The sequence below is a fragment of the Morchella importuna genome, assembly GCF_003444635.1.
Source record: "Morchella importuna strain M04M26 chromosome Unknown Morimp01GS001, whole genome shotgun sequence".
NCBI classification, from domain to species: domain Eukaryota; kingdom Fungi; phylum Ascomycota; class Pezizomycetes; order Pezizales; family Morchellaceae; genus Morchella; species Morchella importuna.
Window position 1 is genome coordinate 1552269 of NW_025763398.1, and position 14681 is coordinate 1566949.

Below are 14681 nucleotides of genomic sequence, written 5' to 3' on the forward strand. Positions count from 1 at the left end.
GGGGTTCCTTGGGGGTTGAGGCCACAGAGGTGGAACCGTTTGTAGCGAAAGAACCGACGGCGGACGGCTGGTACATAGAGGTAGTAGCGGTTAGAGATGATGAACCGCTTCGAGCAAAAGTTGGAGGTCTAGAGGAAGAGGCCATCACTCGGAAAGGGATGAGACTCAAGCAGCGTACAGAAGACCTGGGGGTAAATTTGGTCGATAAATTTACTAGCGCTAAAGGGGGGGGGGGGGGGGGCTAAAGCCAAGGGGGTGGAAGCGAAGCGTGTAAAGTGATAATAAAAACTTGGGGAAAAAAGCTTATGAGAAAAAGCTTGTGAGAAACGAGGTATGTACGTTTACAGAAGGGTGATATCCCAGACCCTCCGATGTGCGGAGATTGCAACAGCGGAGAGCAACGTCGGCGCGGGATATACAGGTGACGGGAGAGTAATGATAAGGAATCCGCGTTGTTGTTTATGTTACCAGTGTTGCTATTGTTGACGGTCGTCTAAGGGATTGAGGCTGCAGGGGGAGAGCAGACTTGAATGACTCGCTGACAGCGGGATCTGAGTCGTGGAAAAAGATCTGAGGGAAGTCGCGATCTGCTGCTGCGGAGAAGAGCGCGCGTCTTGCTGGCGTTCCGCGTGGCTCACCCCAACCTCTCTACTAGTTTAGGTAAATTTTGCTGACTATTACTATGGCACCAACGCAATAGAGGAAGTTCGATCAGCCGCGCCACCGGTGTAAAACTTCATATCGATAAGGGTGCCAAGTGATCAGCTGACCGCGTATTTCATAGAACCTCAGTCGAACGCGGAGTGGGGAAAAAAGGGTTTGCTTACATAGTACCGAATCCACCAATGGAGACGAAGCAACTCCTTCGACATCTCCTCCGCCAGGCCAGTGTTCTCTATGATGACGTAGCACGGATATATATTACTCGTTATATCGTGCAACGTTTCCGAGTAAATCTCACGGCAGACTCATGGCGTCGAACGAAGCTGCTCAAAGAGGGGCGGCGTGGGCTCTCTATACTCATTCGTGCAAACGCTGGTGATCCCAAACCATTGACAAAAATCATGGAGATGAGCTATGGGCGAACCGGAAGGAGAAAACATGAGCTTCTAGAGGTCTGTGCCAGCAGTGAGGTTTGCTTATACGTAATTAACCTGAAATACTAACTTCTTACCTTATAATTCATTTTTTTTTTAAAAAGCCCATTTTAAAACAAGATCCGGAAGTTGAACCAGAGCCTCTCATACCCGATGAGCCCCGTAGCAAACCGCCAGCTATCTCAGCTGCACTACGGGTATTACTATCCTCCCAACATGGCAGAAACATCACCTCTAAAATCGTACCCAAACTACCCGAAACGAATATCTGGGGCCGTCCACTACCCATACGTCGAAAAGTCAATATGCTCCATAGGCATCACTCAAGCCTCCTTACAAAGGTCCTCCCCCCCCTCAGCGAGTACCACATGGAGCGTCTCGAACGTCTTGTAAGTGGCTTGGAGAACCCAAAGCCCCCCAGAAGAAGAGCCTTTACAGCATTACCTCTGCCGGAAGGCACGAAAGTGCACAACCCGACGGCAAGGTTCCGGAAAAGGATATGGAAGAAGATACTCGCACAAAGCTCAACATTAAGCCTAGACGGAGAGAAGAACAGATGGATTGTTAAATACTCGCCATTGACGGAGAAGCCAAGAGTAGCTGTTGGAAAATTGGAAGACTTTGAAGGGTTGATTGTCGAGAAAAGTACCCAGCAAAAACAAAGAGGGGAGAGGAATGGTAGATACGGAAGGACTGGTGAGGAAGCGCTTCTTTGACTTATTCTCGAGAATATAATTCTTTGTCGTCCACCTTGTAATTGCCTTCTTTAGAAATTTATCTTTCGAATTGTAGTATCCAGCTAGCTGGACTCGTTTGTTCATGCATTATAATCTTGTGTAAGAGCTTTGAACATAGATATCATGTGGTTAAAAGACTACATGTGCTTTCCCTTGCGTAAGGTGTGATAAATGTATGGAAATCACCATAGCTCATTGTTATTAACAAAGCAGTACACAGTGCCCAAGTGCAACCGTAAAGCGTTGCGAGTGATAAATCATGATGTCAACTTAAAACATACATGTACCTATTGAGTTTTGAGAGTAGGATTATTACGTGTAGACTAACATGCATTTACCTCATCACGTTTTTTCTCCCTGCGGTATGCGGCCAACGCTCAACGTGAACTCATATGCATGTGGCTTCTGTTTATTTACCAAAGTGCAGTATGATGTGAGCGCGCTAAGGGCAGGCATTCCCCCGCAGTTTGGCCTCGCTGTCAACAACAGACATCGCCGCACATCACATCTCTCCTCACATCGTACATAACATAACTCTTCATCTCAGGTTACTACTCTTTCTATGTTAGCAAATCAGAAGGTGTTTTCGTAACTTTTTGCAGGGAGCTCACTAGATCTATCTTTACAGCCAAATATACAATGTCTTCACTTTGGGTTAGCAAGAAAAAGAAGGCAGAGCTTATCGAACTATGTGAACAGCTTGGGTTACAGTACGTTTTGTTTACCTTCCGTTTGTCGTGCTCGATACGCGTCGTGAGGAGCTGTGCAGTCTTGGTTGACGAAGCGACGTAACAGAGCCGAGGGCCAGCTAAAGAACGACTACGAGAATATACTTACTGAATACCTTAACTCAAATCGAGCTGAACTAGAGAGCGACCCTACCTTTGGGGCATATTACGACACCCTATATTCTAGGCGATCGCCGACAAAAACCTCTTTACAAACCTCCTCAACTGATGTACCTACGACACGGTCCAGGTGGAGGGCAAGCAAAGAGCGCTTTGCCCGAGAAAGCTCAACTGCTGACTCTACGTATGAACCTCAAGATCTTTAGGAATATTTCTATTCTTTGTGGCTTAGTCTAACTATAAATTATAAATAGCGGTGAGGAGTCCGGTATGAGCCCAGCGCCCTCACCTTCCATGCATGAACGGACTCTTAGGTCTTCCTCCCGTCAGCTCTCAAGCCGTACACCAAGAGCTGTGAGAGCTATTCAGGAAGTTGTTGAATCACCTCTTCCACCTACCCCTGCAGCCCTTGCAGATGCCATTGAGCGTCGTGTAAATGCTATGATGGATAGTGCGAAGAAGACGATCGAAAAAGTTGACGTCCAAGAAAAGGCAACAGAGTTGCGCGATAAGCTATCGAACGTCGTTTCTGTGAATGCGGTGACATTGACCTACGAGGCAGTGCTTTTGCTGTATCAGTTGATTCCGTTAGTCTATCTGGTCACAATTCCTGCTGTTCCTTCCTTAGGAACAAGTACCCGCAGCTTTCACCTACCGGACTTCTTTGTCCTCCTCACCACCGAGTTCTGGAGCCCTTTCTTTACGTGGCTGACGACATCAGTCCTGATGCCTCTTGGAAATGCGTATTTCTTCAACTTGACTGCAACTGCCGCAAATGTGACAAGGTCTACTAAACCATATGATCCTACTGCATCTACAACCCCTGAAGAATATAGGACCGACCCTCTTACATTTGCTGTGACGAAGGCGCTTGTAGCATACCTGGTTCACTACAAGGGGTTCAACTTTATGGGATTGTTAGGAGATGAGAGTTTGAAGATCGTGGGAGCCGGAGTTGGAAGGGACACTCAGCTTATCGGGTCTGGTATTGCTGGCTTGGCAGCAATCTGGGAGTCAATTTTGAGGAGGTAAATGTCTTAACTTTGAATTTAGGCATGGTAAGAAGATTGGCTTTCTGTCTATTCCTGGTGTCTTTCGAGTTTTTTTAGTTGGGATTATTCAATGGGTCGGGCACGATATGAAGAAGGTTCAGAGGGTGTACTTTACATTGAACTAGGACATTCTGTAGTTTACAGTTCCCAACATTATGTAGTTACTTTTGAAGTTTTTTTTTATTGAATCTTAAATTTAACTACATATTCTCGTCCATTTATTGGTGATGATGAACACTGTCCTCAGCGTATGGCAGAGCATGCGCCAAGACGCATAGACCCCTGGGATAGTTCTAGGAACGTCAAAAACACCACAGTGTTCGCTTCTCTAAACTAAAGGGTCAATTACCTATCCGCCCGCTTCTTCCCCTCTACGCTTGCTCACCTAATATATAGCTTTAGGGGAGCACATCGTCGCCGTTGTTCTAGACGTTCCCGCCGGCTTCGCTATCCTCCGGCTTCGCTATCCTCTCCCCCACTACCACGAGTTCGGACCCCTCAATCACCTGCAACTGCGACATTCCACGAGCCTCAACCCACCCAACCTCCCCCTCCTCTCACCTCATCCACTACACCTAAACGTACCAACGACCTGACGATCCAGCGTCACACCCCGACATGTCCTCTTTTCTCGAGCATTCGTACTCTATTGTACACCTCGACAATGCCGCGGATCAGCCATCGATCCAGCAGCTCCAGCAGCAGCTGGAAAAGGGTACCGATGAATCTAAGCTTGACACTATGCGTCGGATCCTGATCATCATGTTGAATGGAGATCCGATGCCACAGCTTCTGATGCACATCATTCGTTTCGTCATGCCAAGTAAGAGCAAGCCACTCAAGAAGTTGCTATACTTTTACTATGAGATCTGTCCAAAACATGATGCGAGTGGAAAGCTGAAACAAGAGATGATTTTGGTCTGGTAAGTGGTCTCTTCTTTCTGAAGGCTATGAGGAATAGCTATGAAGCTTAAATGTTCGAATTTTGGATGACATAGACTAACTTATAGTGCTCGTGTAGCAATGGCATCCGGAACGATCTCCTCCACGCAAACGAGTACATCCGTGGAGCAACCTTACGTTTTCTCTGCAAAGTTCGTGAGCCCGAGCTCCTCGAGCCTCTAGTACCATCTGCTCGTCAATGTCTCGAGCACCGCCATGCATATGTTCGCAAGAATTCGGTACTTGCTATCCAGTCTATCTACTCTCACTCGGAGCACCTGATCCCCGACGCCCCGGATCTTATATTGGCTTTTCTACAGGCGGAGAGTGACAATACTTGCAAAAGGAATGCATTCGCTGCCTTGAGCGCCATTTCTCATGCGAAGGCCTTGGAGTACTTGAACTCAGTGTTCGATCAGATTGCCAACTCGGATGAGCTTACACAGCTTGTTCTCATCGAATTCATCAGAAAAGATGCCGTGCTTAATTCCGGCAACAAGGTGTGTTTTTTTTTTAGCTTCGACAAGTTCAGCAATGAGGACACTTTTCTCACTTATGGTGTGAATCGTAGGCTAGATACCTCCGGTTAATCTTCGATCTTCTGGAAGCGACTTCAAACACTGTTGTTTATGAAGCTGCTACGTCGTTGACTACTTTAACTAGTAACCCAGTAGCTATCAAAGCGGCTGCCGGGAAATTTATCGAGCTGTGCATCAAGGTATCAGACAACAATGTCAAGCTTATCGTGCTCGATAAAGTCGACCAATTACGAAAAAAGAATCAGGGTGTGCTGGACGATTTGGTTATGGAGGTTCTGCGTGTTTTGTCGAGGTATTTTGAGCTTACTAATAACGATATGGACAAAATGGATGTTTTTAACACGCATACCTGCTTAGTCCCGATATCGATGTGCGAAGAAAAGTCCTGGATATTGCGATGGATATGATTTCGAGTAAGAACGTCGAAGAAGTTGTTATGCTTCTCAAGAAGGAGCTCTCCAAGACTGTGGACCAAGATTATGAGAAGGTATCAATGATTGAATTTGCGGTTTTGGCCTGAAGATCCTCTAATACTCCCGCAGAACAACGAGTACAGACAGCTATTGATCCATTCGATTCACAACTGTGCAATCAGGTTTTCCGAGGTTGCTGCAAGTGTTGTCGGATTGCTTATGGACTTTATCAGCGATTTTAACAACTCATCTGCAGTTGATGTCATTGCATTTGTGAAAGAGGTTGTCGAAAAGTTCCCAGCTCTGCGTTCATCCATTGTTGAGCGTCTTATGACGACTCTCAGCGAGGTCCGGACTGGAAAGGTATATAGAGGAGCGCTTTGGATTGTTGGGGAGTACTGTGTTGAGGAAAAGGATATTCGGGAAGCCTGGAAACGGATACGCCAGAGTCTAGGGGAGATTCCTATTCTTGCCTCGGAGCAGCGACTACTTGATGAACAACCAGGAGAGGATGATGATCAAGCAAATGGAGGCTCAAAACCTGCTGGGCCTGCTACTGGTTCTCGGAAAGTGCTTGCCGATGGTACTTATGCCACTGAGAGTGCCCTCACGAGCGAATCTGCGAGTCTTGCAAAACTTGAAGCTGTCAGGGCTTCACAAAAGCCACCACTTCGCACCCTTATTCTTGATGGAGATTATTACTTGGCATCCGTCCTTGCTGGGACACTTACAAAGCTTGTCATGCGCCATGCTGAGATTGGTGCGGATGTTTCTCGTACCAATGCTCTTAAGGCTGAGGCCATGCTTATCATGATCAGTGTTATTCGGGTTGGACAGAGTCAGTTCGTAAAGGCCAAGATTGATGAAGACAGTATGGATCGAATCATGTCTTGTGTCAGGTCTTTGGCCGAGTTTGAGCAGAAGAAAGAGATTGAGGCGGTCTTCCTGGAAGACACTAGAAAGGCATTCAGGGCTATGGTTGTTGCTGAGGAAAAGAAGAGGGTAGCTAAGGAGGAGCTGGAGAAAGGAAAGAATATGATCCAGGTCGACGATGTACTAGGAATCAGGCAATTGAGCAAAAAGTCCGCTGCCGACAGCGCCGACGTTGTAGAAGTGGATATGGAGAAGGCTACCGGCGGCGATGCTAATGTCGAAGACTTGACTTCGAAACTGAGCCGTGTTGTTCAGCTCACTGGGTTTTCGGATTCTGTCTACGCTGAGGCATACGTTAAGGTTCACCAATTTGACATCATTCTAGATGTCTTGCTTGTCAACCAAACCACAGAAACCCTCCAGAACCTTTCTGTTGAATTTGCAACTCTCGGTGATCTTAAGGTTGTCGAGCGCCCCACCACCCAAAACCTCGGCCCTCATGCGTTCCACTCAGTACAAGCTACGATCAAAGTCTCATCTACTGATACTGCTGTAATTTTCGGCAATGTGGTATATGACGGCCCTGCATCGACCGAGACAAATGTAGTTATCCTCAATGATGTTCATGTTGATATCATGGACTATATTCAACCTGCCTACTGCAGTGAGACGCAGTTTAGGACTATGTGGACCGAGTTCGAGTGGGAGAATAAGGTTAATATCAATTCGAAGGCAAAGAGTTTGAGGGAGTTCCTAGATCAATTGATGAAGAGTACAAATATGGCTTGTTTGACCCCCGAAGCTAGCTTGAAGGGAGACTGTCAATTTTTGAGTGCAAATCTTTACGCTAGGAGTGTTTTCGGTAAGTTATCTTTTGAGCTTAGGCTTATTATCACGGCTAACATATTTTGTAGGGGAGGATGCGCTTGCAAATCTTAGCATTGAGAAGGATGGCGAGGACGGTCCAGTCACTGGTTTCGTACGTATTCGAAGTAGATCTCAGGGATTAGCGCTTTCCTTGGGCTCTTTGAAGGGGCTGCAGAAGTAGTGGACATGAGGGTGGATACGTTTGCTTTTTAAAATAGTAGGAATGTAATGATGCTTTTTCTCTTTTACTGTGCCAGTACGTGAAATGATCGGGTTCTTTTGTCATGTTAGATCGCGAGACAAAAAAACGGGTTCCTTTTCTTTCCTTTATATTTCGTTTCTGGTTGTAGGTAATTTATCGTATCATTTGACTGTGCGCTAGGTATGTAGGTTTTTCTATTCGATGTATTTGTTTTTAGGTTTCATCTTCAGGACGAGAATTAGAGATCCAGAATTGTTGGCTACGAGAAATGCATTTTTATCGCTTTAAAGCATTAAGTTAAAAAAATTCACGCTGATTAAGCCCAGGTTAAGGTCGAAGTACTACATGTAGCTACATGTTTACTTGTATCTATGCATGTGTGATAGGGGGAATCACGATCGGTGAATGCGTGTCTTAGTTCGTCGGTCAGAATAGTAGATGAGATCCCACTGTTTCTGTAGTGAATGCCACATTAATTATTGCAACCACCAATAAAGCATGTAGATTCGAGTAAATATTAAACCACTTATGCTTTCATATCAGGTAAATGTAGGTATATACATACTGTATCATATCTGTGTTTAGTTGGTATTTAAAACTTCAGTATGCCATCTCATCGTTGCATCCTGGGTTTTCCGGTTTCTTCGGGGCACAGGGCTGGGGTTATTATCGCTTTCCAGTTCGCCCTTGGTTTTCAACCCCGCCACTCCCCACTACATCTGCTGCACTAGCAGACGCAACCTCAATTCTGCATGCTTACCCGCTACATCTGCCATCGCCATATACTCCGGACCAACCGCCTGGCCCTCCTTCGTCCGCGCGAATTCCACGACTCACAATACCCGCCACTGCCACCAACCCTAGACTGGACACCCGGAGAACCCTCAGGGTCCAACCCCGAAGACCCCGAGACCCCGTCCGTCCCTATACGGGCCGATAGGTCTACCCGCAGGGTCGCTGCTAAGAGCAAAGGCGTCGTCGAGGTTGATCTAAACCCCACCCTAGATTGGTATTCGGGCAAGCGCAACTCGGATTTCTCTGCTAGCCGCCCAAGTTTGTTGGATATTGACATTCAAGAGCCAAAATTAAATTGGTTGAAGAAAGGTTGGGCATCGGATTTGAGCGAGGATAGCGACTTGTCATTGTTAGCAGAGGAACTGGGAAGGCAGGCGGAGGAATTGAAGGAGAAGGCAGCGAAATTGAGAAGGAAGGAGCAGGGTTTGATAAGGAAACTGCGAAGTCAGCCCGGTGGTAAAAGAGGCCCCGAAAATCCGTTGGTGAGGAGGTACGAACTCGATCCCAAGCCGGAAATCGAGCCGAAGGAACAACTGGTCATAAGGAGGCTTGACAGTGTGAAAAAGAAAAAGAAAAAGCAAAAGGGAAGACGGAAAGCACCCAAAGAGGAGGAGGAGGCAAAACTCGAAGTTTTACAGGAACCATTGAAGGATTCAAGTAAATCTAGCGAAGATCCTCAGGAACCTCTGAAGGATTCGAACAAGCCTAGTGAAGGCCCCCACGAACTAGAGCAGGAAGAGGCTGCACTTGAGGAGTTAGAAGCACGAAATTTCAGAATTAGATACGAGTACTCCACACTAGTCAGACGGGTACACGACATATCGGACCCGCGAAAACCTAGAACAGCTGTCACAGAAGAATATTTACAGGCACTCCCCTTTAAACACCAAGAGCCTCCAGTAATAAGAAGGCTGTTGAACGCCCCACCGAACCTTGAGGGGCCTCCAATAAGGAAGACATTAGGACGACACTCACAGTCGAAGGTCAGGTTTGTAGTCACGAGGGGATTCGGGTCTGCAGCAGTAGCAGTAGAAATGGAAGAGGAGAATGAATATTACGAAGACGTCACGATCAACCAAGTTGAAGAGAGCACAAAAGAAAAGATTGTGAATGAAGCTATTCCCGATGATACAAATTTGATTGGCGGGGATAACGGGCAAGCTTCTCCAAAAGACAATGCACCAGGGGCTAAGTGCGATACCGAGGCGAATTCCATGGGTGAAAATAGTAGCGCGGCCTCCGCACAGAAGCCACACGATCTGAAACGTGTGAATTTGGGATCCTACCAGAAGGCTCCTTTGGATGGCACCAAAAAGTCGAAAAAGCGTAAGGTGCACACCAAAGAAGTTAAAGAAGGTTCCAATGAAGTAGTCCTTGGCTACGACATCAAAGCTCTTTTGTCTAGCCTCAATATCGAAGAATCTGGGGACGTCCAGCTGCCAGAAAGAGACGCGGAAATCAAACTCACCGTTTCTAAACTCTCGTCTACGGGTGAAGGTCTCGCGGTCTATAACGGCCGTGTCTATACGGTCCCATTTGGTGTGCCTGGAGACCAGGTCACAGCTACAGTTCGCCGACACAACGATGATCACTCAGTCTCAAAGATTATCAGCATCGACCAGCCATCGCCGGACCGTGATGACTCCATAGTGGGGTGCGGGTACTTTGGTACCTGTAATGGGTGTCAATTCCAGATGCTTCCATACGCCGTCCAGCTCGAACATAAGCGAAAGGTTGTCCAAAGGGCCTTCAAAAACTTTTCGAATCTCCCACCGGAGTTGATCCCTGAGATTGGAGTGACTATGCCCAGTCCTTTGCAGTATGGGTATCGAACCAAGCTTACCCCGCATTTCAACGGGCCACGAAGGGGCGGGTTTAAAGAACATATGCCGGTCCCAAACATAGGATTCTTTGCAAAAGACCCGGCATATGTTATGGATATCGAGGATTGCCCGATTGGCACTGATACGGTGAGAGATGGAATCACGGAGCGCAGGACGTTTGTCAAGGAGAACCTGACAACAGCATTTAAACGTGGAGCGACATTATTGTTAAGGGAGTCAACCATGAGGACATACCTTGAAGAGGCGGGAGAGGACGGCAAAAAATGGATTGACAAGAAGCTGTGTATCACTGATCACAACGCAAGGAGCATTGAATATATTGGGGACTTGAAGTTTGATAATCCTGCGGGGTCATTCTTCCAGAACAATAACTCCATCCTAGAAAGTGTATGTTGATCTTCAACCAAAGCGGGGATAATTCCACATTGCTAACCCTCTACCAAAAAGTTCACTGCATACATCCGCGAGAACCTCAACCTCCCCGTCGTTAAAAAAGCCGAAGGCTCCACCGACGCCACCGAGACCGCCGCGCGGCCCAAGTACCTCGTAGACGCCTACTGCGGCTCCGGCCTCTTCACCATCACCTGCGGTGAGGGCCTTGAGAAGGTGTGGGGTATCGACGTTGACAAATCCTCTATCGAGTCCGCGCGCAAAAACGCCAAAGCAAACAACATCGAGAACGCCGACTTCATCGGCAGCACAGCCGAGGATATCTTTGGCAAGCTCACGTTCCCGGGGTTGGAGACGAGCTTGATCATTGACCCGCCGAGGAAGGGGTGCGACAAGCGTTTCTTGGACCAGCTGCTGGACTTTGCGCCGAAGAGGGTGGTGTATGTTAGTTGTAATGTGCACACGCAGGCGAGGGATATTGGGTATATCTTGTCGGATGAGAAGGGTAAGGGGTATAGGATTGATAGTATCAGGGGGTGCGATTTCTTCCCACAGACGTACCATGTGGAGGGTGTTGCCGTCATGACGAAGATTGATTGAGCGGGTTCAAGGGGGGGGGGGGGGGGGTAACGTAACGTTGGATTGTAAATAGATCTTTTCTTTTTTTCTTTTCCTTGGATGTTTCGCTTGTTGTATTACTACCAAAAAGTTGACTGCTCTTTTTTCTCTTGTGTGGGGTGGATGGTAGGGCATGCTTTTGGGTATGGACCACGTGCTAATGCTAATACTTGCACCGTCTGGTGTCATGTCAGGGTAAGGTCGTGTACGAGTGATTATCTATGGTCCGGTTGCGAGTGAGGCGCCATGTATGAGCTCCCATGATAATTGGTTTAGCTTGAAGACGACTCAAAGATATATTGAATAACCCTGGAATGAAGACACTTGAGCACATATTGAAGCCTTCCGAGTTTTTGAAACAAAGCTGGAGTAATCAGTATCCGAGTAGGCATACATTACCTCATGTTGTGTAGTTGTATCCGCCAGTTTTCATAGATTAATTCGGCAAGTATTTACAGTTATCTTTGAGAACATACGTGTTAAAAAGTTAAAGCAAGAGAAAGCGAGATTTAGCAATCCACCGGGCCTATGCACCTCAGAATTGTCATGACCGTGACAAACAAGCTGCTGAAGCATTAGACATCTCAAACTCCAGAACGCAATTGACGGCCCATCCATGATCCGGCACTGTACAGTTTTATTCCCCGCCAATGCTGTAGTATATACAGAAAAGCGCCTCCTTCGCAGCTCCCACCCACTACTGCCCATCCGCCCCACCCCACCCAGCCCTCCTCCTCGTCCTCTCAAACCTCGCATTCGTCCTAATCTTGCCCCACCTACTCTTAATCGTTGCCAGCCGTCCCTGCATCTCCTCCTTCCTCGCGGCCGTCGTCTCGGCCACCATCCCGGCAAAGAACCTGCTCGTGCCAAACTCCTCCGCCAGCTTCCCGCGCGTCCACTTATTCGGGTTCTCGGCTCTGAGCGTACGCATCTCGGCGATCTCTGCCTCGCCGAGATGGTAATTCTTCTCGTATGGCCGCTTGACGGGCGGCGGCAGCTTCGCCCTCGCCTTGCTGTCACCGATGGCGAGGAGGGCGTCGCGGCGGGGGTCCTCCTTCGGCAGGAAGAGGTTGGGGGTCGCGAAGACGCTGGGCGCCGCTGACGGCGGGTTGTGGATGATGTGGTTGATGGCGGGGGAGGCTGTGGGCGCGACGCCGCCGTGACCGCCCACGATCATGCTGGGGTGGGGGCCGAGGCGGAGCTTTTTGGTCAGGCGGCGGGAGGTGGCTTCGCCGCGGGTGAAGATGCGCGGGGTGCAGGCGAGGGGGGTGGGGCGGGAGAGCGCCCGGGGGAGGGCGGCGAGCGTGGTCATTGTGTGTAGTTTTGTCGTGGTGTGTGGTGGGGGGGGGGGGGATTGGCTGCTTCGCGGGGTGGTGTCGTTTTGGGGTTGAGGTTGTGAAATTTGGTGGTGAGTCTTGGCGGGGGTTAGGGTTGGTGGTGGGGTGGGAGCGAGTGAGATGTTGTGAGGGAAGACCGCTGTGTGGCGTTCTGTTCTCTTGGGTTACTATGAAGAGCTACAAGTTGAGTACAAGCGAGATTGGTTTGTTCTTAGAGGTCCAACAGTCCAGAAGTCTAACCAGTTTAACAGATCTAGTCAGGTTAAAATACATATGGCAGCGTGGCTCAATGTATTCTATAGACCAAGGTGATCAGGACAGTCCTTGCTTGAGCCGCTAGCCTCACGACGCACATACTCTCACGAGACGAAATACCAGGACAATTCATTCAAAATGGAAAGAAGATACAGAAATCCCGAAACATATAGCTTCCTCGCTATAACGGGGTTGCGGGGTTGCAAGAGCGCACGTCTACGCCAAGTCAACTGATACTACCCGGTAAGATATCCTGTTCGCCTGTTATGGGTTTAAACATAGTTTATTTCCCAGTGATATCTCATATCCGTATCGGGAGGTAGCAATAGTAGTCATCTTACAAGGACACCACCTATGATTGTGGGATCGGGGTGGCTTGGTTCCAGAGAGCTCTAGCGGATGTCTTGAATTTTACCGGATTCGTGGCCGATATATACTTTGAAGCTGTGGCCGTGGCCTCATTGCTTTTGCATACTTAATTCCGTCTCCAAGGCCGTCTTTGAAGTTTCAGGTGTGTGCTCTATCTGGACAGTTTAGGAGCATGATAAATACCCTCTTATCCTTTCTTCAATCACATCGGTTCATGGAATTACCGCTTAATTAGTGCGGTGTAAAAGGGCATGGACCCTAGAGGTATTAGCTCCCGAGACAATACAGTGTCAAAGAAGGGGATGTTCTCAGTACGGCATTGATATTTTATTTGAGATCGTACTGTAGTTGGACCACTTTGAATTTAATGCCGCACTTTCAAAAAAGATATATTTTCTTTTGTGCCTACTTGTTGCAAGCCCATATTAGTATTGGCTTGTTAAAAAGATAATCTTTTGATAAAGGTGGTTGTTTTTTGAGTATAATTTTTGGTTTAATGTTGTACTAGTGCAGCATTTTCAACAATGCGCATTCTGTACAAGTTGGCACTACGCCTGTAGTACACTAGTATGGTCACTGCAATTTCTATTTTACCCATCTGACTAGTGACGTCTTGGAAACTTCTAGCTAGGTCATGGAAATAGATTTAGCAGGCGCTTCATATCATGAGGTTCCTGAGATTTCGCACATACATGTGTTGAAAATTATGGTGATAAAGGCGCTGGAGTTGATGGTTTGGTAATACGCTACCATAGTACTACAGACTGTATCAAACAACGTATTGATGGGGATTGTAGTATGTATACTGCCTTCCCACCACTTAATATAATTCGAAAAATGCGGACCCATGTCAGTATCAAATCACAATATTGCATTGCACCTAAAGACAGCACCAAGAACACCATGATTTTTGGTATTGTAGTCTCCAGCTTGAGCGTGCTTGTGGGCCGCACTGATAGTGTATGTATGAAAGGTCCCGTATGACCCCAACACGACTTTACATTACAGGATATTTGTTTACACCCAACTTTGGCACTCGCTCCTAGGGAGTATTATGTATTCCATGACTTCGGTCAAAAGCAACTCATTACGGTCTCTGTCCTGGAACCAAGTCACATTCTACCGCCGCAGAATCCTGATAAGTTAACTGTACAACTTTCGCTATGAAACATCCAGCCTCAATGTATGGTCCCATCATGGTCAATGCCGTGTGTTATGACTTAATTTTAAAATTATATTTGACCATGGATGATCAACCCTTTTCTGTACTTGGCGGCGGTTACTTTTTGTTTATTTCCCGGCGCCACATAGTACAGCAATGCAATGCGGCCTGTTAAGCTTTCCGGGAGCACAGGTTCCTTAGTTTTCTTCTTCTCTGTGGCGAGAGAAATGCTAATGTTTTGTACGATGGTATGGTTGCTAGTTACTAGTCGACAGCAAAGAGGGTGGAATTTAGGCGTGTTCTTCCGGGATTATGGTCATCCATCGGAGAGGACACAATCG

General features: G+C 47.5%; 4 protein-coding genes across 4 annotated transcripts; 3 read left to right on the forward strand and 1 right to left on the reverse strand.

Annotated features, from left to right (window-relative positions):
- Positions 1-845: 845 nt before the first annotated feature.
- On the forward strand, positions 846-3714 carry LAJ45_00369 (uncharacterized protein; the record flags this gene model as incomplete). The annotated part of the gene is made up of 7 exons (XM_046109970.1): positions 846-1115; positions 1202-1793; positions 1868-1908; positions 2287-2381; positions 2437-2544; positions 2630-2866; positions 2937-3714. 7 exons carry the CDS (start codon positions 846-848, stop codon positions 3712-3714), a joined length of 2121 nt encoding a protein of 706 aa, XP_045976663.1.
- Positions 3715-4352: 638 nt separating this feature from the next.
- LAJ45_00370 (uncharacterized protein) lies at positions 4353-7549 on the forward strand (the record flags this gene model as incomplete). The annotated part of the gene is made up of 6 exons (XM_046109971.1): positions 4353-4657; positions 4756-5176; positions 5248-5507; positions 5573-5702; positions 5758-7363; positions 7416-7549. 6 exons carry the CDS (start codon positions 4353-4355, stop codon positions 7547-7549), a joined length of 2856 nt encoding a protein of 951 aa, XP_045976664.1.
- Positions 7550-8322: 773 nt separating this feature from the next.
- Positions 8323-11199, forward strand: LAJ45_00371 (uncharacterized protein; the record flags this gene model as incomplete). The annotated part of the gene is made up of 2 exons (XM_046109972.1): positions 8323-10596; positions 10657-11199. 2 exons carry the CDS (start codon positions 8323-8325, stop codon positions 11197-11199), a joined length of 2817 nt encoding a protein of 938 aa, XP_045976665.1.
- Positions 11200-11914: 715 nt separating this feature from the next.
- Positions 11915-12529, reverse strand: LAJ45_00372 (uncharacterized protein; the record flags this gene model as incomplete). The annotated part of the gene is made up of 1 exon (XM_046109973.1): positions 11915-12529. The coding sequence occupies one exon, from the start codon at positions 12527-12529 to the stop codon at positions 11915-11917; it is 615 nt and encodes a 204-aa protein (XP_045976666.1).
- Positions 12530-14681: the final 2152 nt, after the last annotated feature.